Source organism: Eretmochelys imbricata, chromosome 1 (assembly GCF_965152235.1).
Source record: "Eretmochelys imbricata isolate rEreImb1 chromosome 1, rEreImb1.hap1, whole genome shotgun sequence".
Taxonomy (NCBI): domain Eukaryota; kingdom Metazoa; phylum Chordata; order Testudines; family Cheloniidae; genus Eretmochelys; species Eretmochelys imbricata.
This window is the reverse complement of record NC_135572.1, coordinates 81918443-81941274: the sequence shown is the minus strand read 5'-3', so window position 1 is coordinate 81941274 and position 22832 is coordinate 81918443. Positions and strand designations below refer to the sequence as shown.

At 43.3% G+C, this 22832-nt stretch overlaps 1 protein-coding gene across 2 annotated transcripts in view; it reads left to right on the top strand.

Moving 5' to 3' along the window:
• The first annotated feature begins 1076 nt into the window (after positions 1–1076).
• Positions 1077–22832, top strand: part of FBXL3 (F-box and leucine rich repeat protein 3) — a 41195-nt gene continuing 19439 nt past the window's right edge. Inside the window, exons 1-2 of one of the 2 annotated variants that reach the window (XM_077812504.1) lie at positions 1077–1252; positions 12070–12436. In XM_077812504.1, coding sequence (XP_077668630.1) covers positions 12071–12436 — 366 coding nt within the window. In that variant the 5' untranslated portion in view covers positions 1077–1252; position 12070. Of the gene's footprint in view, positions 1299–12069; positions 12437–22832 lie in introns of both variants that reach the window. The other variant, XM_077812495.1, reaches the window with a different exon arrangement.

Below are 22832 nucleotides of genomic sequence, written 5' to 3'. Positions count from 1 at the left end.
CAGCAGCTCAGGGTAACTGTTCCCTTCTCCCCGACTCATAACCAACAGGACAGCTCCTTAACCCTTCCCCCAGCCTGGTACTGGTAGGGTGAAAGTCCCAGGAGGGGCATGGTGGTAGAAGGGGGCAGGATTGGCTGGTGTAACCAGGCCCTCTCACCAGTACTCTTTTACTGTTTTCTTATGCTCACCTATCTGCCTGCATGCATCTGTTTTCTCATCTTGGACTGTAAGCTCTTTGAGGCAGGGCCTGTGACTTTGTTCTGTTTGTACAGCACCTAGCACAATGCAGTCTTCATCTATGACTGGGCCTCCTCAATGGCACTACAGGACTACTGATAATAGTGCTTAATTTGGGGGTTCAAGGCAGAGTCAATTGCTGGCCAGCGAGATGCGGGGGCTAGGTAGGAGAACTCCTGCGGCAAGAGTCAAAACGCGCCTCACGGGGGCAGGCACCGGCAGCAGACCACTTGTTTAGTTTTAAGCTGGACCATCCTGCCTTTTTACGGTTGGTCCCCTGCCCAGTCGTAAGACAAAACGAAACGTGACTTTGTCTGTCATCACCAGCACCGACCACCACCACCACCACCACTCCGGCAGCTGCAGGGCAGCACACGCTCCCAAACGGCGCCCAGCGGCGGCGCGCCCTTGCTGCTCCCGCGCTCCGCCCGCTCCCGTCCGGTAGCTTCTGTGGGTGACGCTGCCATCAACACCCAGGAGAGGCGGTTCAAATAACAAGAGCGAGAGCGAGATCCGCCGCGGCTCCCAGGCCCAACTCATGGCTTCCGGCGGCCTGGAGGGGTGGTTTGGTTATAAACCCCACGGGGTCATCACAGGGGAGGCCACAGCTCAGCCCCCGGCCAAGCCGGCCTCCTCTGCCGAGGGACTGCGGAGTGGAAGGAGTTCCCGTCCCCAGGCTGGCGGCCACAGCGAAGTCGAACCGGCCAACGGCTCGCCGAGGGCAGTTGAAAGGAATGACTCGCGCCCGCCCACCACCTCCCTCCTCCACAGCGCACCCCCAGGGGCGGAGCTTGTTGCCGGGCGCGCTCGCGAGGCTCCCGGGCCAAGCCGCCGCCATTTTGGGTGCTGTGCGGGGCAGCTTCCGCCGCCGTGAAATAAACAAGGGGGCGGAGGGAGCGAAAGGACGGAGCCGGAGCCGCAGGGGGAAGCTTGTTTGGCTGGTGGGAGGCGGGACGCTGCTTGCCAGAGCTGCTGATGCGGCGGGAGCGGAGGCGCCAGTGTGGCCTGGGCCCAGGTTAGCGTGAAGCGCAGTAGGGAGCCGCCGCCGCCGCAGCCGCCAGGTGAGGGGCTGGGGCCCTGAGGGGAGAGGCTGACGGGCCGGCGATGGGAAGAGGGGTGATGGAGCTGTCTTTTCTCCCACCTGCCCAGAGCCAGACCCCGGTGCTGGCAGGTCCCTCGTCTCCGTGGGGCCGGGCAGCGTGAGTCCGCACAGAGCAGAGACCCAGTGCTTGGCGCGGCGCAGCTCGGGCGGCCTGCCCCCCCCCCCCCCCTCCCGGGCTCGCTGTCAGTCCGTCCGTGCTGCCTGCAGCCGGGGGGTTATCCGAGCCGGGGGGCGCTTGGCCGTACCTAACACGCGCATCCCGGTGATGCACACGGGCACCTGGGGGACTGCCAGCCCGGCTAGAAGCGCCGTTGGGGCGGCGGAGGGGGAGTATTTTCTAAGTAATAATTGTGGCGCCTGGTTAATTGTTGTAAGCGAGCTGGGGCAGGGCTGCTTATTTGCAAAGCATCCCGTGCACTGATGTTGCTTCCTGTTGAAGAACAGCAGTAAACTTCCCTAGCTGTAGTTGTAGGTGCTCTAATGACTCCTTGTCGCGGCCCCAGACCACCAGCCCTTGTTCTGTTTCTCTTCCACGCACTCTTAATGCTTCATCCCAAACGCAGGCACAACAAGCCCGCTCAGCATCTGTTCGGTTTTTTCATGTGAAGGAAGTAAGCTTGCATTAAAACGTTGACTATCATTGGTCGGCTTCTATTGTGTCTGTGCCTTTCTCAACACTCAAAACTTGAACGTTAAACAACATCTGCTTTATTTCTCATCTGAATTAATGACTGAACTGCCTAATTGCTTTGGAGTGTGATTTGCATTGCAAGCAAGTTATTGTAGCATATGCCCAGACTTGGCATCTGGGAAAATCGCAGGTACCAAATAAACTAATCTGTATTGAGAAATCTCTTGAGAAAATATCTTGATGAATCAGATAAGCAGAAAAGTATTAAGTGAAGCTAAATCTCTTCTATAGTGACACTTTGTTATGACTGGTTTTACACTAAAAAGAAAAGGAGTCCTTGTGGCACCTTAGAGACTAACCAATTTATTTGAGCATGAGCTTTCGTGAGCTACAGCTCACTTCATCAGATGCATACCGTCATATGCATCTGATGAAGTGAGCTGTAGCTCAGGAAAGCTCATGCTCAAATAAATTGGTTAGTCTCTAAGGTGCCACAAGGACTCCTTTTCTTTTTGCGAATACAGACTAACACGGCTGTTACTCTGAAACCTGGTTTTACACTGTATATCTTTTCCAGCCAAGTTCATTACAGGCTATGATTTGGAAAGAACTTGTCAGTAACATATTGTGTCCTAGGCAAGCTGGAGAGTATTATTAATAGGGTTTGTTTGGTACTTTAAGCATATGGAAAATGTTCATCTGTTAATGTCTGCTCAAATGATGACACCCATGTTGTGATTTTTTTTTCATCTTGAAAATGTTGTCTGGTGTCCAGTGTTGCCTTTCACTGTTTGCTGTTGTCTGTAATTGTTTCAGGATTCAGTATGGTGGAATGTTTGGTATTTCAGAAACACAAGGCCAAGTTTGGTTAATTACCGGGCTGAATTTATTTTTTTCTTAAATTTGGTCTGCAGGACGAATGGCCTCGTTTTCCTTAATGGCATCCACTTTGGATCTTTTCTGTGGACAAATGACACTTTAAAAAATTTATTGGTGGAACTGGTCTCAATATTGCAGCCTACACTTTAAAAAAAAAATCCTTTGATATCTTAATCATGTATAAAATAAAAATTATATCTGTTCCTACATTCTGTTGCAAAAAATATGCTTTTAATGAACTGTATGCTCAAGTGCAAAAAGTTCCATAATATAGTACTTTTGAAGTCTAATCAGGATTACTGTCTATGTTCAGTTCTGTGTGCACCATAGATTTCAGTAATTGAGCGTTTTCAGAATTTAATTTTGTTTCTTTTCGCCACTGTTGTCTGTGGCAAATAGATTCATAGATACTAAGGTCAGAAGGGATCATTATGATCATCTAGTCTGACCTCCTGCACAATGCAGGACGCGGAATCTCACCCACCCACTCCTGCGATAAACCTCTCACCTATGTCTGAGCTATTGAAGTTCTCAAATCGTGGTTTAAAGACTTCAAGGAGCAGAGAATCTTCCAGCAAGTGACCCGTGCCCTATGCTTCAGAGGAAGGCGAAAAACCTCCAGGGCCTCTTCCAATCTGCCCTGGAGAAAAATTCCTTCCCGACCCCAAATATGGCGATCAGCTAAACCCTGAGCATATGGGCAAGATTCACCTGCCAGATACTACAGAAAATTCTTTCCTGGGTAACTCAGATCCCACCCCATCTAACATCCCATCACTGGCCATTGGGCCTATTTACTATGAATAATTAAAGATCAATTAATTACCAACATCATGTTATCCCATCATACCATCTCCTCCATAAACTTATCGAGTTTAATCTTAAAGCCAGATAGGTCATTTGCCCCCACTGCTTCCTTTGGAAGGCTATTCCAAAACTTCACTCCTCTGATGGTTAGAAACCTTCATCTAACTTCAAGTCTAAACTTCCCAATGACCAGTTTATATCCATTTGTTCTTGTGTCCACATTGGTACTGAGCTTAAATAATTCCTCTCCCTCTCCGGTATTTATCCCTCTGATATATTTATAGAGAGCAATCATATCTCCCCTCAACCTTCTTTTAGTTAGGCTAAACAAGCCAAGCTCCTTGAGTCTCCTTTCATAAGACAGATTTTCCATTCCTTGGATCATCCTAGTAGCCCTTCTCTGTACCTGTTCCAGTTTGAATTCATCCTTCTTAAACATGGGAGACCAGAACTGCACACAGTATTCCAGGTGAGGTCTCACCAATGCCTTGTATGACGGTACTAAAACCTCCTTATCCCTACTGGAAATACCTCGCCTGATGCATCCCAAGACCGCATTCACGGCCATATCACATTGGCGGCTCATAGTCATCCTATGATCAACCAATACCAAGGCCCTTCTCCTCCTCCGTTACTTCTAATTGATGTGTCTCCAGCTTATAACTAAAATTCTTGTTATTAATCCCTAAATGCATGACCTTACACTTCTCACTATTAAATTTCATCCTATTACTCCAGTTTACAAGGTCATCCAGATCCTCCTGTAGGGTATCCCTGTCCTTCTCTAAATTGGCAATACCTTCCAGCTTTGTACCATCTGCAAACTTTATTAGCACACTCCCACTTTTTGTGCCGAGGTCAGTAATAAAAAGATTGGTCCCAAAACTGATCCCTGAGGAACTCCATTGGTAATCTTCCTCCAGCCTGAGAGTTCACCTTTCAGTAGGACCCGCTGTAGTCTCCCTGTTAACCAATTCCTTATCCACCTTTCAGTTTTCATATTGATCCCCATCTTTTCCAATTTAGCTAATAATTCCCCATGTGGCATGGTATCAAATGCCTTACTGAAATCTAGGTAAATTAGATCCACTGCGTTTCCTTTGTCTAAAAAATCTGTTTCCTTCTCAAAGAAGGAGATCAGGTTGGTTTGGCACGATCTACCTTTTGTAAAACCATGTTGTATTTTGTCCCATTTACCATTGACTTCAATGTCCTTAAGTACTTCAAAAATTTTTCCAAAACCTTGCATACTACAGATGTCAAACTAACAGGCCTGTAGTTACCCGGATCACTTTTTTTCCCTTTCTTAAAAATGGGAACTATGTTAGCAATTCTCCAATCATACGGTACAACCCCTGAGTTTACAGATTCATTAAAAATTCTTGCTAATGGGCTTGCAATTTCATGTGCCAATTCCTTTAATATTCTTGGATGAAGATTATCTGGGCCCCCCGAGTTAGTCCCATTAAACTGTTCGAGTTTTGCTTCTACCTCAGATATGGTAATATCTACCTCCATATCCTCATTCCCATTTGTCATGCTACCATTATCCCTAAGATCCTACTTTGCCTCAGTCTTTAATAAGGCTAAAGATTTGTTTAGATATTGGGCCATGCGTAGATTATCCTTGACCTCCACTCCATCCTCAGTGTTTAGTGGTCCTTCTTATTTATATGGCTATCGAACCTTTTACTATTGGTTTTAATTCCCTTTGCAAGGTCCAATTCTACTTGACTTTTAGCCTGTCTCACTTTATCTCTACATGTTCTGACCTCAATAACGTAGCTTTCCTTGCTGATCTCTCCCATCTTCCACTCCCTGTACACTTTCTGCTTTTTCTTAATCACCTCTCTGAGATGCTTGCTCATCCAGCTTGGTCTACAACTCCTCCCTATGAATTTTTTCCCCTTTCTTGGGATGCAGGCTTCCGATAGCTTCTGCAGCTTTGATTTAAAGTAATCCCAGGCTTCCTCTGCCTTTTAGATCCATAAATTCTTCAGTCCAATCCACTTCTTTAACTAATTTCCTTAATTTTTGAAAGTCAGCCCTTTTGAAATTAAAAACCCTAGTTGCAGATTCATATTTGTTAATCCTTCTGTTCAGTTTGAACTGAATTAGCTCATGATCACTTGAACCAAGATTGTCCCCTACAACCATTTCTTCTATGAGGTCCTCACTACTAACCAAAACCAAATCTAAAATGGCATCCCCTCTAGTTGGTTCAGCAACTACTTGATGAAGGAATCCATCAGCTATCGCATCTAGGAAAATCTGAGCCCTATTATGACCTAGCACTCGTCCTCCAGTCTATATCTGGAAAGTTAGTCTCCCATGATCACACAGTTTCCATTAGTATTTACTTTATTAAAAAGGGCTCTATCCATATCCAAATTAGATCCCGGCGGTCTATAGCACACCCCAAGCACTATCCCAGTGGAGGCTCTAATAGTTTTCTTCCCCATTGTAACTTTTGCCCAGACGGACTCTGTCTTATCCATTCCATCGCTTCTTATTTCTTTACATTCTACCTCATCGTTGATATACAATGCTACTCCACCACCTTTACCTTTTATTTCAGTCTTTCCTAAACAGCACATACCCTTCAATACCTGTAGTCCAGTCATGACGACTATTCCACCATGTTTCTGTTATCCTTATAATATCTGGTTTCACTTCCTGCACTAGTAGCTCTAGTTCCTCCATTTTGTTACCTAGGCTCCTCGCATCGGTGTACAAACATCTTAATTTTTGCTGTTTGGCCTCGCTCACATTCTGTACCCTATTAGGCACGGTCATTCTACAGCCAGTATAACCTATTAGACTGGTATCCACACTGCCCTTCCTCCTTTATAGGTTTCAGAGTAACAGCCATGTTAGCGAGCTGTAGCTCACAAAAGCTTATGCTCAAATAAATTGGTTAGTCTCTAAGGTGCCACAAGTACTCCTTTTCTTCCTCCTTATGTACATTCTCCTACCCACGGTTGTATCCTTTCTTCCCTCTCTATGCTAAATCCGGTGTGGAGATTACCTGGACATCTCCCAACCATCTCCCCCAGATTCCTAGTTTAAAGGTTTCTTAATCAGTTGTGCCAGCCTCCATCCTAGAAGTCTATTTCCTTCCCTATTCAGATGAAGTCGATCCTGAGAGAACTGTCCTCTGTGCATGAGTGCCTCCCAGTGGCCATACATCCCAAAGCCCTCCTTATAGCACCACTGCCTAAGCCATTTGTTCATAGTCATCATCTTGTCACACCTTTGTTGCCCTTAGAATCATAGAATATCAGGGTTGGAAGGGACCCCTGAAGGTCATCTAGTCCAACCCCCTGCTCGAAGCAGGACCAATTCCCAGTTAAATCATCCCAGCCAGGGCTTTGTCAAGCCTGACCTTAAAAACTTCCAAGGAAGGAGATTCCACCACCCCCCTAGGCAACGCATTCCAGTGTTTCACCACCCTCTTAGTGGAAAAAGTTTTTCCTAATATCCAATCTAAACCTCCCCCACTGCAACTTGAGACCATTACTCCTCGTTCTGTCATCTGCTACCATTGAGAACAGTCTAGAGCCATCCCCTTTCAGGTAGTTGAAAGCAGCTATCAAATCCCCCCTCATTCTTCTCTTCTGCAGGCTAAACAATCCCAGCTCCCTCAGCCTCTCCTCATAAGTCATGTGTTCTAGACCCCTAATCATTTTTGTTGCCCTTCGCTGGACTCTCTCCAATTTATCCACATCCTTCTTGTAGTGTGGGGCCCAAAACTGGACACAGTACTCCAGATGAGGCCTCACCAATGTCGAATAGAGGGGAACGATCACGTCCCTCGATCTGCTCGTTATGCCCCTACTTATACATGCCAAGAAGGCCAATGGCATTTTGGGAACAAGGGCACACTGCTGACTCATATCCAGCTTCTCGTCCACTGTCACCCCTAGGTCCTTTTCCGCAGAACTGCTGCCTAGCCATTCGGTCCCTAGTCTGTAGCGGTGCATTGGATTCTTCCATCCTAAGTGCAGGACCCTGCACTTATCCTTATTGAACCTCATCAGATTTCTTTTGGCCCAATCCTCCAATTTGTCTAGGTCCTTCTGTATCCTATCCCTCCCCTCCAGCGTATCTACCACTCCTCCCAGTTTAGTATCGTCCGCAAATTTGCTGAGAGTGCAATCCACACCATCCTCCAGATCATTTATGAAGATATTGAACAAAACCGGCCCCAGGACCGACCCTTGGGGCACTCCACTTGATACCGGCTGCCAACTAGACATGGAGCCATTGATCACTACCCATTGAGCCCGACAATCTAGCCAGCTTTCTACCCACCTTATAGTGCATTCATCCAGCCCATACTTCCTTAACTTGCTGACAAGAATACTGTGGGAGACCGTGTCAAAAGCTTTGCTAAAGTCAGGAAACAATACATCCACTGCTTTCCCTTCATCCACAGAACCAGTAATCTCATCATAAAAGGCGATTAGATTAGTCAGGCATGACCTTCCCTTGGTGAATCCATGCTGGCTGTTCCTGATCACTTTCCTCTCATGCAAGTACTTCAAGATTGATTCTTTGAGGACCTGCTCCATGATTTTTCCAGGGACTGAGGTGAGGCTGACTGGCCTGTAGTTCCCAGGATCCTCCTTCTTCCCTTTTTTAAAGATGGGCACTACATTAGCCTTTTTCCAGTCATCCGGGACTTCCCCGGTTCACAACGAGTTTTCAAAGATAATGGCCAATGGCTCTGCAATCACAGCCGCCAATTCCTTCAGCACTCTCGGATGCAACTTGTCCGGCCCCATGGACTTGTGCACGTCCAGCTTTTCTAAATAGTCCCTAACCACCTCTATCTCCACAGAGGGCTGGCCATCGCTTCCCCATTTTGTGATGCCCAGCGCAGCAGTCTGGGAGCTGACCTTGTTAGTGAAAACAGAGGCAAAAAAAGCATTGAGTACATTAGCTTTCATTAAATTAGAGATTTCCTTCTTTAGGAACAGGCAGAATCCCACTAAAGATCACCATATAGATTCAAGGGTACACTTGTGACTGGAAAATAGTGCTTTGGTTCTCTATCGGCCCTTCTGCTGAGCAGATTGGTAATCCATCACATTCTCTATATAGACACACTTCAGGCAATCTAGTAGAAATGCCCTGTTGACCGTGTGATGCTTCTGTGGCAGTTAATCTAACCTTGATTGGACCTGAATTTTAATTAACCTGCCTATACAGTTGCAGAACGCACCCAATCCATAGAGGAGCAAAAACTGGCAAATACATTATTCATTACTATGCTGGGCCCTTTGCTTCCTCTCTACAAATAGAAAGCCATCTGCAGCTTGGTCAGAAATTTCAGATGAATAGCCTATTGCAGCACAGTAGTAATGACTTTCTGCACGCTTATGTTCATGAGTTTATGGATCATTGTGGATAAATTAAATAAGTGTAAACACATTCTCATGCAGTAGTGCTTTATCAAAATAAGCTTGTGTTGTGAATGCTGCCAATTCTGGGATAGAACAGGGATATTGAAAGGATAAGGACATGGAAACGCAACTTGTCAGTATATGTTCAAATTTGATTATTTCATGTTACAAACAGAGCATCTGACCGTGCTTTCTTTCTGTTACTTTGACTCATGCTCAAAAATAACTTTGTGAACAATATGGTTGTGATGGGGAGGGGAGAATAGCTAGGAAATGTAGTTAAGGGAGCAATGAATATTCCTTACCATATTTTACTTTATGCATCCTTTTGTGCTATCTAGCAACTATATCTGTGATAAATGTTTCACTTTTTTTTTGTCAGCTATAATGCTTTTTTTATAATGCAGTTCGCTGCAACATCTAGCAAATGAAAGCTTGTTGGGAATTGCACAAGTAACTTTCCAAGCTTCAAACTGACAATATATTATTGACCTTAACCATAGTTCCTGAATATTCATTTTCTGACTGAAGATGTCTGTCTTTTTACAGAAAGTTTGGGGTTTGGGGGTTTTTCCTGTAGGACTGCCCCAGTATTTGAAGGACTGCAGTGGGAAAGCAGTGGATGTATTGTTTCTTGACTTTAGCAAAGCTTTTGACACGGTCTCCCACAGTATTCTTGTCAGCAAGTTAAGGAAGTATGGGCTGGATGAATGCACTATAGGGTGGGTAGAAAGCTGGCTAGATTGTCGGGCTCAACGGGTAGTGATCAATGGCTCCATGTCTAGTTGGCAGCTGGTGTCAAGTGGAGTGCCCCAGGGGTCTGTCCTGGGGCCGGTTTTGTTCAATATCTTCATAAATGATCTGGAGGATGGTGTGGATTGCACTCTCAGCAAATTTGCGGACGATACTAAACTGGGAGGAGTGGTAGATACGCTGGAGGGGAGGGATAGGATACAGAAGGACCTAGACAAATTGGAGGATTGGGCCAAAAGAAATCTGATGAGGTTCAATAAGGATAAGTGCAGGGTCCTGCACTTAGGATGGAAGAATCCAATGCACCGCTACAGACTAGGGACCGAATGGCTAGGCAGCAGTTCTGCGGAAAAGGACCTAGGGGTGATAGTGGACGAGAAGCTGGATATGAGTCAGCAGTGTGCCCTTGTTGCCAAGAAGGCCAATGGCATTTTGGGATGTATAAGTAGGGGTATAGCGAGCAGATCGAGGGACGTGATCGTCCCCCTCTATTCGACATTGGTGAGGCCTCATCTGGAGTACTGTGTCCAGTTTTGGGCCCCACACTACAAGAAGGATGTGGATAAATTGGAGAGAGTCCAGCGAAGGGCAACAAAAATGATTAGGGGTCTAGAACACATGACTTATGAGGAGAGGCTGAGGGAGCTGGGATTGTTTAGCCTGCAGAAGAGAAGAATGAGGGGGGATTTGATAGCTGCTTTCAACTACCTGAAAGGGGGTTCCAAAGAGGATGGCTCTAGACTGTTCTCAATGGTAGCAGATGACAGAACGAGGAGTAATGGCCTCAAGTTGCAGTGGGGGAGGTTTAGATTGGATATTAGGAAAAACTTTTTCACTAAGAGGGTGGTGAAACACTGGAATGCGTTGCCTAGGGGGGTGGTGGAATCTCCTTCCTTGGAAGTTTTTAAGGTCAGGCTTGACAAAGCCCTGGCTGGGATGATTTAACTGGGAATTGGTCCTGCTTCGAGCAGGGGGTTGGACTAGATGACCTTCAGGGGTCCCTTCCAACCCTGATATTCTATGATTCTATGACTGGGAATGAGATATTATACAGGCCATGTCAATTTATTGTGATCTCATGTTCCAAGTCTTTGAAAAACTGCTGAAGTCAGGACTTGACGTTTGACAAATTCTTGTTTTTTTTCTTTTTTTTAATTTCATTGTTCTATCTTAATACATCAGAGCACTAAAGTAAAAGTAAAATTAATGAGCACAAACTGTTTTAATTTTGGTTTTGAAGCTGACATCTGTAACTCTAAAAACATCCTAAATGTTATCTTCATTTTAAAATGGGCTTACAAAATCTGACCCTAAATTTTATCCCTGTCCATAACTTATTTTCTTAATTTATTATTTCCCCCCATAATAGGCAAAGCAAGGTAGAACTTGCAGAACACCATGTTTTAAAAGAAATGCATACTGTTGAGAATCGGGTACCTGTTTGCCATATCACATCTATTCAACTTAATAGAATAACATTTTGAATATCTAATTAGAATGTAAACTGTGGTGCTCATCTAGATGTTTAGCCCAAGAATTAAACTTCACTAATATTCATGAAATGTAGCTGTTTAGAAGTTAGCACTAATTGGCACCTTCGTAGTCTCAGCAAAGAAGGTGCCAATTGAATGGACCTGGAACCAAAACTATTTTTTTCACCCTAAAATGTGATGGTCAAGTCAGGATTGAGACTCATTGATTTGGGAGGGGATGTGTAATAGCAAGGATAAAGTGTCTCTTATAGGGTCTGAGGAAGAGTGCACACACAATGTCTTCGCGCTAGTAGTGAGACGGGAAGTGCAACTGACCATTCACAAAATAGTGAAATTGGCTATCAAACCCAGAATTAAACAATCTGAAAAGAGTTTTTTCTCTAATCTTTTGGTTTCATTAATCTTAAATTTTACTTGTAACAGTGGAAGGTACAATGCTTTCATATGTTAAGATAATATCCAAGATGACTTCTCTTCCAGACTTACGAAAGAAACACCGTTAGGTAGCATAGAAATAAGCTGTCACAGGGTTGATAGCTCCTATTTTGAAAAAAATTCAGTTTCACCATAGCATTTTCCACATTTTTCAGTTTTGACTTGACGTTGATGTAGCAAGAGGAAACTTCTCTTGTGAAAATTCTATCCTGTGATGTGTATTTTCATGGTGCCTGGGACCAGGACCCCTTTGTGCTGTAAGTACTTAATGTCTCTGCACTCTGTGGAGGTATGGAGAGTAATACATTTTTCTTATTTTGATAGAATGAAACGAGGAAGGAAAAATAGTGAGGCCAACAATAGTTCATCAGAGGAGGAGATTGGAGGAGAATCTAAGAAACAGAAGATTACAGATGAAGAATCCACTGAGATCTCTCTGAGTCCTGATTGGGGTAACCTCCTTCCAGACATTATTCTGCAGGTGTTTCAGTACTTACCTCTTCTTGATCGTGCTCATGCATCCCAAGTCTGCCGAAGATGGAATCAGGTGTTTCATATGCCTGATCTCTGGAGATGTTTTGAGTTTGAACTGAATCAACCAGCTACATCTTATTTGAGGGCTACGCATCCTGAGCTTATCAATCAAATTATTAAAAGGCATTCCAATCATCTGCAGTATGTTAGCTTCAAGGTAACATCTTTTACTTTCTTATGTTTGAAAATGAGTAATTAAAAAAATTGATTTGCATTTCAAATAAGGTTTGAAATTGAACAAGTTTATTGCAGTTCTATTAAATTTAAACAATTCTTAAAACTCCTTTTTATTTGTATATGACATGGCTGAAGATAACAAAATAGTATTTCTTGAATACTCCAAGATAGCTTTCACAGTCTTGATAGCTTTCCTAGTTATCTGGATAAATTTCATAGTATGAGTTGTAAGAGATTTCACTTATCCAAGAAGCAATAATTGAAAAAAGTAGCATTATTGATTAAGTGAACAATGACTATATATAGTTGTGAACAAAGCATTTTAACATAATGACATTTCCTAATTCACTTAGAAAAACAGCTTCCATTTTAAAAGCCTGTAAGTGCAAAGTTAAAAGACCATCCTAATCATGAGTATTGTCAGTATAAAGTGATATGGGTAGTTGTGATTTTTATGTATCTCCTTTCTTCAGAATGTTTCCTTGTAGAACAAAGGAACTTAATGAGTGGAAAGGGATTAATAACAAAGTACATACTGACTTTTCAAATGAAAGGTGTAGTGGTATGACAGGGAGGAGGTTTATTTGGTGTGGAGAATTGGCAAGGCGTGGCTAGTGGATTTTTCAGAATATGTATCTTTTTCTCATTTTCCCCCTTATTGTCTGGCCTGCAGCCACAGACAATCACACTTGGGTTCCTGCACATAGTGTTTCTTCTGGGACCTATCCGAAGCAGGAAGTGCTGTGAACAGTAGCAGAGATATTGACCTGTTGAGGTGGCTGACTAGATGAACAGGGAAAGGAAGAAGCATATGAGAGAGTGTGAAAAGGAGGGTGGCTGAAACAGAAAGAAAAATGTATGCAGAAGGGAAAATGAGAGTGGAAAAAGGAAGAGACTGAAATAGGTGATGTGGTGGTAAAATGCAAAAATGAGTGGGAAAGACTGGCAGAAAAGGTGTCAAGAATGAAATATAAAAGGAAGGGGAAGACCTAGAAATGGGAGAGGTGAATCAAAAACAGAAGAATTACTTAGAGCTAGTTGACACTGAAACCTTATATTATCATGGCTAAGTCTGAGAAGTGTGCAAAGTCCACCTCCCTGAGACATAGCAATGCTGACCAAAACTCCATTGGGTCAACAGAAGAATTCTTCCATCGTACTAGCTACCGTTCTCGGGGAGGTGGATTAACTACAGCTATGGGAGAATCCCCTGCAGTTGCTGTAGTGAGTGTATACGTGGCAGCATTACAGCAGTGCCGCTATAGGTTATGTCTACGCTATGACTTTTGTTGGTGTGACTTATGTTTTTCAGGGTGTGAAAAAACACCCTGGTGAGCACCATAAGTTACACCAACAGAAGTGCTGGTGTGAACAGTGCTATGTCGATGGGAGAGCTTCTCCCACCAACATACCTCCCTGAGCAATGTTAGCTGTTTTTATTATGTCGATGGGAGAGCTCTCTCCTGTTGGCATAGATAGAGCAGCTAAATGAGCGATCTCACAGTGGCGCAGCTGCAGCAGTACAGCTGTGCTGCTGTAAGCTTGCTAGTGTAGATGTGGCCTAAGAGTGCAGCCTTTAGTCTTAGGATGGACATACTTTCTACCCAGAAGACTAGCTGGATTGGTAGCCACAAGAAACTCAAATCTTTTGCCTAAAATTTTGGTATATTTCTCTTCCCCAATCCTATTCAAAAGGGCATCTGGATGTGTTTGTGTGTAGTTTGCTCCCCCTCCTTTCCTTCTGTCTACACAAATTAAATTAAAAACTTGGCACTGAGTAAATTTGGATGTTTTGGTTACTACCCCAGTCTAGATCAAAACACCCAACTCGGCTCAGTTCAATATTTGCAGTTTCTGCTGTGGTATATGAATTGCAACGTAGCACAGTTCCAAGTCAAAATTGTGATGTATTGGCAGAGTACCAGGAGGAAACTTGCTCAATCTTTGGCTATGTATCCCTGTTCTAGCCTATATAACAAATTTATCACTACATATTTGTTCTGTAGTTCATCACCAAAATGGCAATTAATAGCCACTTGAATTCGAGTCTAATGTAAATGTGGAAAAGCAAAGGCCCGTGTTTTAACTTGCGCCACTAATGTATTCCCAGATTATGATGATTTTACCTCTTGAGAGCCCAAGCTCTGAATCCTTGGGAGATGCTGTTTTTCTTGCCTGCCTGCATTCCTTCTAAATAAGGCTAAGGAGACTTAAGGAAGACTAGTTAGCCACACACACTGTACCTGTTGGACTGTGTTTGTGGCTGCGCCTGAGGTAAAGACCACTATTAGTCAAACAGTGAATGCAGAAGGGTCATCTAAGTGATGTTCCAAAAAACAAAAATGTGAGATTAGTTGGAAAACTAGACAACTGGTGATTGGAGTAGTTGCATTTTCAACAGACTTAAGAAAAAAAAATTAATACAAAAGTAGGCAATTTCTGTTTAGTTTTCTGTTGTGTATCAATCTTGTCTGGCAACCCCTGGCTATATCGATTCTAGGTGTCTCCGATTTAGAGGTCGCCAAGCAGTCATGCTGAGTTAAAGGGACATTGGCTCAAATTTCTTGAAATTGACTAATTTTTAAAAAGTACTGTATGTGATATACAACCTTTAAATAGCACATGCTCATTTTATTAAAATATTCCGATAAAAATCTAATGAGCTTTTTTTGCTTCTCTAGCTGTTTTTACAAGGTTATTGTATTGAACTGAATAACACTACCAAAAAATATTCAGGCCTCTCTCTTCTTCTCCCTTCCCTCTGTTTACATGCTGCTGTGCTATCTGGTTTTATGGTTACTTTCCCAGACCATATACAGGAGTTCTTCTGAGAGTCCTGTATTGGGCATTAGCATCCTCACAGGAAGTGCAGTTAACTATCAGCAAAAATAAAGTAGTTATTTTTCTCTCTAACTTTAACTTTAGAAGGTACAAAATCTTCAGACAAAAACGTGGGGTTTCAAATGGACTGTATCCATTTAAGCTAAACAGTGGAGGTGGTTGTTAATGTTTAGAAATACAGATTAAGATCTCAACTCTTTTTCACTACCGTCTTAAACCAGATTTGCTGTTAGTATTTTTTTCACCTTCAAATATTTGAACTAATAGTGAACTAAACTGCATTCAACTCACTTGGGTTCCCAATTTTGTTTTGATGATCTACTGAATGTATTATAAAAATGTAAAGAAAAAGCAGTAATAAAAAATACCCATAGATTTAACAAGAAATGATCACCTAGTTGGACCTGTCAACCCCTATCCCTGCCTTCACTTCATAAGTCTATTTTAAGGGTAATTTAAACAGGGGAACCGGAGAAAACACAACATGGCCTGGAGTCCCTTCACTTTCCCCCTTCTAAAAGGATTTCTTTCTGCTTAGAACCCTTCTACCAACTCACTCTTTTTTTTTTTTTTTAAATCTAAATTTCTACTGTGGCAACTGGCAGGTGATTTGTGTCCAGCTGTATGGCTGGAAGCTACCTGGGCCAGTGAGAAGTACCTGCTTCTCTTTATCCAAGACCATAGTCTCTGTATAGAAGTACCTTATTCCGTTTCCCTCTCACTCTGCCTTTTGGATGCACCATGTCTCACATCACTCTTCATGGAGCAGCTGCATCCCATACAGGACAGACTTGCAATAACCAATACATCCCCATGTCGATATGCAAGCAAGTTACATACAGTAACTTTAAGTGTAGTGCTAGTCCAAAAAGTGACATGATAAAAATAGTACCTTCTTTTCAACAGAACTGCTTCTGTGTGTACTTGCTCATTTTTCGTTGACTAAAAATGGGTTGGGCAATAATTTAGTCAATTGGTCAATCAAACATTCTGATCAGATATTTTAAAGCACTACCTTATTTGAACAGTAACAAAAAGAAGTAAGACTTTGTGGTCTCCAATGGATGTAGCCTTAAATATTTAAGCCTAATTACCAAAAAAAAGTTACTTAATTGAGTTATTTTAAATCAGAAAAATGCAAAACAGTGAAATCAAGCTCTAAAAAAAATTCAGGAATAATTACCTGTTGCAATATTGCATTAGCATTTTCATGTGAATATTAGTCTTACTGAACAGATACAAAAGAGGAAAAATGAAATGAAACAAAACAAAGACAGCAACTATAAAATTTTTTAAATGTACTTATGCTAGGTAAGGCGCAGGCCAACTCTTCAAGCATCTTGCTTCTATTTTCTTTATTGGCTCCCACTGCTTCATCTGTATTCCTGTCATTATCAAATTCATCAGTCTCCTTCCTCTTCATCTGATGAATATTGAGTTGACTCCACATGTGCCATTTTCTTCTTGTGATACAGTCACCAGTTTCCCCGCAGCGGAGGACTTTTGTCTGCTTCTTGGTTTTGAATGGATGATTCTCCAAACTAACCGCTCTTTTGTTATGCACATGCAATAGTACATGGAAGTGTTTAAAATTTTCTCCCATTGTAGCTAGAGTACAGGGAGGACTCAGCCCTTTCTACTATGATGAGGCAAATTATTTTGATTCAACTGCTGGGATTGTACTCCATATTGTTCTACAACTGAATAGGCTTCTTGTTTTATAACTTTCTAGATCCATCAGAGTTATTTGTTTGTATGTTTAAAATTTGCAACAGCCACTCTGAGGTTACAAGCTGGATCAGATTCATCATCAGAAAGGTCTTGGCCCTGGAAGCATCAAGAAGGTAGGCAGCAACATATGCAGGACTGATCATTTGATTTCCCCCTCCCCCATGATATTTTATCTGTCTATTTTTCTTCCACTTCTGTAAGTGGACAGCATTCAGAATTTTTGCAGATATATTTTTTTTAACGTTCAGGAACTTGTTCTTGGTATCAAAACAGAGTAGAACTATCATTTTCCGTACTCTGAAAGGACTGAGCTACAGGTTCAAGCAGTGAAATGAATTTTGTTTTCAAAAAACCATTGTCATGAAGAATGTCAGTGCAAATTACTTTTGGGCAACACTGAGCCACTCCTTCAACAGCAACTGCGTGAAGAGCCTTCTTGAATATTTGGAGGCCTTTGAAACATTTAATTAAGATGTCCATTGAGTCGGCCAGGCTTACTCAGTGTGGACAAAAATGAGTGCAGTATTAAATGATGCTGAAAAATGGCTGCTGATACCAGTTTTTGAAAAACTTGAAAATGCCGTTCACTTTTACACAAGTGATAAGAAACTTGTTACATCTCAACAATCGCCTGTGAAGAGCTGCATTGTATGGGCAGCACATCCGTAACACAAGTAGATATTGATTTATCAAAGATGCTCAAGCACCTTTCTTAGCCATGTTGTCTGTCACAACCAAAATAACTTTCCATTGACTCAATTAATTGCTTATATTTTTAAACTGGTCAGCAATACATTGGGCTGAGTCATGTGGTGATGCTCAGTTGTGCATTGGAATCAGGTTGTGGAGTTGTTACCAGGAAGTTAGTGACACCTTTATCATGAATATTTCTCCATCCAGTAAGCAATAGAGACACGTGAGGAATTTGTGCAATAACAACACCAACTCTTTTTCATTTCATCCACTTCAGCATTCAGAAGACTTCCTTGTTTCCAATGTGATACTTCGTAAATTGGATGCAACTTATGGAAAAAATGCAAGCATTTAATGGTGAATGAAATGGTGTATTGTTGACATAAATACCTCTAACAAACTTAGCTGTGTTTGGTTTTTTTCCTAGGCCTGGGACATTCAATCGAAAAACCTCTTAATACCAATTTAATGTGCATCTGAAGACTTTCCAGGAGTAGGAGTTTTCAGTGCTGAAGCAGATAGGGTAGCTATCTACTAGCTATAGAGTAAACTCTTGTTAGAAGATGAAGAAATAGAATTAGTTTCACTTTCATTAGAGATACAAAGTGGGTGAGGCAATATTGTGTATTGGACTAACTTCTGTTGGTGAAAGATACAAGCTTTCAAGTTTACACAGAGCTCTTCTTCAGGTCAGGGAAACCTACTCAGGCCTGGTCTACACTACACCGCCAAGTCAATATAAGGCAACTTATGTCAACTCAGTTATGTCAGTGTACACACTATAGCCTTGTCCCACTGATGTAAGTGCGCCACTACATTGATGTAATAACTCCACCTCCATGAGAGGTATAGGGCTTGTGTCGGTGTAGTGAGGGCGCAGTGTCTGTCTGTGTAGACACTGCATTACTTACATTAGCTGTAAGCTGTCTTGCTCCATGCTGGAGCTGTGGAAATTGACCAGAAAGCTGGATAACTAGAGCCCGGGTGTCCCATCCCTCTCCAGGCAGCTGCTCACTGCTCCTGGACTCTCAGCCCCCTCCACCCCTCTTCAGTCGGTGGAAGCACTCCTAGTGAGGATGCACATCACCAGCAGAAGGAGGGTAGTGTGGACATCAGCCACCAACGTAATTACTGTGTTGGCTGTAAGTCGACCTAACATAAGTTGTCGACTTAAGTTAGTAGTGTAGAGATGCCCTCAGAGTGTCACAGCTAAATACTGTACAAGGTGGAACAGACAGGCCTGCCGACAGGGGTGGGGGGCAAAAGGGGCAATTTAAAAGGGCCCGGGGGCTCCCGGCAGCGCAGCAGAGCTAAGGCAGCTTTCCTGCCTGCCCTCACTCCGCGCCGCTCCTAGAAGCAGCCGGAACGGCCCTACGGCCCCGGGGGAGCAGGGGGTCTCTGAGCGCTGCTCCCACCCTGAGTGCTGACTCCGCAGCTCCCATTAGCCGGGAACTGCGGCCAATGGGAGCTGCAGGGGCGGTGCCTGCGGGCAGTGGCTCACGGAGACCCCCTGGGGCTGCTGCCAGAGGGGTGTGCTGGTCTCTTTTGAGAGCCATCTGAGGTAAGCACTGACCCTATAACCCCCTCATTCACCCCTTCCCAGAGCCTGCACCCCTTCCCACGCACCCCTCCTAGAGTCTTCACCCCCCAGCCTGGTGAAAGTGAGTGAAGGTGTGGAAGACCAAGTGATGGAGAGAGGGGGGATGGAGTGAGAAGGGGCTCGAGGAAGGGGTGGGACAGGGGCGTGGTCTCAGGGAAAGGGCAGGGCAAGGGACTTTGGATTTATGCAATTAGACAGTTGGCAACCCTAGCAGGCAGGCACGTGGAAGCCCTGGCCATGCTGGAAGAGCGAGCCCAGCAGCTCATTAGGCACCAGCCAGCGCAGGCACAGCACCGCCCAAATGTCAGGCAGACTGCATCAGCTCTGGTGCAGCTTGTGCGTGTGTGAGGGCCAATTGACTGTTCTGCCCTGGGGCCTGGAATTGCTAGGGCCTGGGAACAGATTGTTTAGCATAAGCAGGAAGGTAGTTTTGTACATCTGAAAGTTCTGCAGCCACTGCTCGTCATCCCATACTTGTATTACGATGCAGTCCCACCACTCGGTGCTTATTTCCAAGCTCCATACCAATGGTCCACCATGTGCATCTGCTCCTTGAATGCCAACAGCAATCTTGAATTGTTTCTTTCCATTGCTCGCAGCAAGGCAGACACCACTGTGTCATCGTCATCAGATTTGCAGCTCCTGAAATAATGCAGAATCAGTTGTGTTCATGACGCTCATCACAAGATAGGAGAGCTGTGCAGGATCCATGCTTTCAGATAGCAGCACGCAATTTACTGGGGCTGTTGAAAAACAGTGCAAAACATAGTCGGAAACCCATGGAATGATGGGATGGAGAAAAATGCGTCATGGGCTGGTGAGCCTGCCCCTAGGAGACACTGTGATCCCTTCCCAGAGCACCCAGCGGCAGATGGTGGTGAATTGTACAATGAGATAGCAGGGTGCTGTTGGTAGCTCTCTCGATGCAAGAGCACCAATGGTGGATGCGCTCTGCCATCACAAGGAGCATTGTGTGGACATACAAAAGCTGTTTAATTACAGTGGTGGATGATTGTCAAGTTTAATTAAGTCAACTGAACTATGTAGTGTAGACGTAGCCTGTATCTGAAATCTTTGTTCATTAAGGGAGAGGGTTAATGGTTATGCATCTCTTCTCTTTGTATTGGTGGAGAGGCTTAATGAGTGGGAACCCTCCTCTTCTTTCTGTGTTTTTGTATGTTTTTCTAGTCAGTTTAAATTGCAAGCTCTTTAGGGCAAGGACTGTCTTTTAACTTGTTTTAATGTACTTTTGTAAGCTGCCATGTAGGTTGATGGCCCAGTATGCAAATAAAGATAGACATACTTGTTACATCTGTTGACCATCTTTGCTCAAAAATAAAACCTAATAAAGTGATAGGGAATAGCCAACATGGATTTGTCAAGAACAAATCATGCCAAAAAACCTAGTTTAATTTTGAGATGTATTAACAGGTGTTGTATGTAAGACACAGGAGGCAATTGTTCCCACTCTGTTTGGCACTAGTGAGGATTCAGATGGAGTACTATGTCCAGTTTCCAATATCACACTGTAAGAAAAGTGAACAAACTGAAGAGTCCAAAAATAAGAAGTCTTCAGATGTTTTCTTAACAAGTTTAGAGACCTGGACATTTTAAGGCAAGAGAAGGCTTAGGGTGGGAACATGAAAACAATCCTCAAATAATAAAAGGTAATTATATAAAGAGGGTGGTAATCAATTGTTTTCCCTATCCTCCAGGGGTAGAACAAGGAGTAATCAGTTTAGGGTGCAGTAAGGGAGATTTAGGCTGGGTGTTAGGAAAAGCTTTCCAACTAAAAGAATAGTAAAGCATTGCAACCGGTGACATGGGGTGAAATCTCTGTCTTCGGAAGTTTTTAAGAACGGTTTAGACAAACATTTGTCTGGAACGATCTAGGTATACTTGATTCTGCCTCAGCTGAGGCGGGTAGACTAAATGAATTGTCCTTTCCAGCTGTATATTTCCATGATTCTCTATTCTCCTTGCTATAATGAACATATGTCTGCTGATGTAATTACTTCTTTGATAATGTTGCTTGGTGAGTGGAGTTGACTTAGCTCAGGCAACATACTGGGATGGATAGGTCAGCGCTTGTTTGGCTTGGTTCCTTCACGGCTGAGAGGTCCAGGTAGTTGTCTTGGGTAAATGTATGAGGGTTGCCATAAATATAAAGGGAAGGGTAAACACCTTTAAAATCCTTTCTGGCCAGAGGAAAAATCCTTTCACCTGGAAAGGGTTAAAAAGCTAGGATAACCTCTCTGGCACCTGACCAAAATGACCAATGAAGAGACAAGATACTTTCAAAAGCTCGGAGGAGGGAGAAAAACAAAGGGTCTGTGTCTGTCTCTGTGATGCTTTTGCCGGGGACAGCACAGGAATGGAGTCTTAGAACTTAGTAAGTAATCTAGCTAGATATGCGTTAGATTATGATTTCTTTAAATGGCTGAGAAATTAAGCTGTGCTGAATAGAATGAATATTCCTGTCTGTGTGTCTTTTTGTAACTTAAGGTTTTGCCTAGAGGGATTCTCTGTTTTGAATTTAACTACCCTGTAAGGTATTTATCATCCTGATTTTACAGAGGTGATTCTTTTTTTCTTTTTACTTCTATTAAAATCCTTCTTTTCAGAAACTGAATGCTTTTTCATTGTTAAGATCCAAGGGTTTGGGTCTGTGGTCACCTATGCAAATTGGTGAGGATTTTTACCAAACCTTCCCCAGGAAGTGGGGTGCAAGGGTTGGGAGGATTTTGGGGGGAAAGACGTTTCCAAACAATGCTTTCCTAATAAAAATAAACCCAGATAAACGTTTGGTGGTGGCAGTGGAAGTCCAAGGGCAAAGCGTAAAAATAGTTTGTACCTTGGGGAAGTTTTACCCTAAGCTGGTAAAAGTAAGCTTAGGAGGTTTTCATGCAGGTCCCCACATCTGTACCCTAGAGTTCAGAGTGGGGAAGGAACCTTGACAAGGGTCCTCTCACAAGAGGTGCCACAGTTTTATCTTGTTACCCCTTTTTTTAAATGGGGGGAGAGGGCTGTTCAGAGGCTGAGGTATGGGTTAGTGTTTATACTCAACATTGTCTCTATCTTGCTTGATCTCAGATGAAGGGGACTGAGTCCGATGGCGTACATAAGAACAAAATGGGACTAATCCAGACAAGATACTGATGTGGATAGGTTGGGGGAGAAAAATGGAAGCTATAGCTAGAGTCTTATCAGCTTGCTTAATTTGAGGATGTGTGCCCATTTTTTTTTTTTCCAAGTTCTTAAATTAAGAATTTGGTGAGAACAGCAGCTGCATTTAGATGATCAAGAAGCAGTTTTGGCCAGGAGAGCTTTTTTCCATCTACACTTGACCAGAGGAGCCACTCTTCTTTCACGTGCTGTTCTTGATATTATGTCTGTCACTTGGAAGTAAAAAGAAAAGGAGTACTTGTGGCACCTTAGAGACTAACCAATTTATTTGAGCATAAGCTTTGTGAGCTACAGCTCACTTCATCGTGTATGCATCCGATGAAGT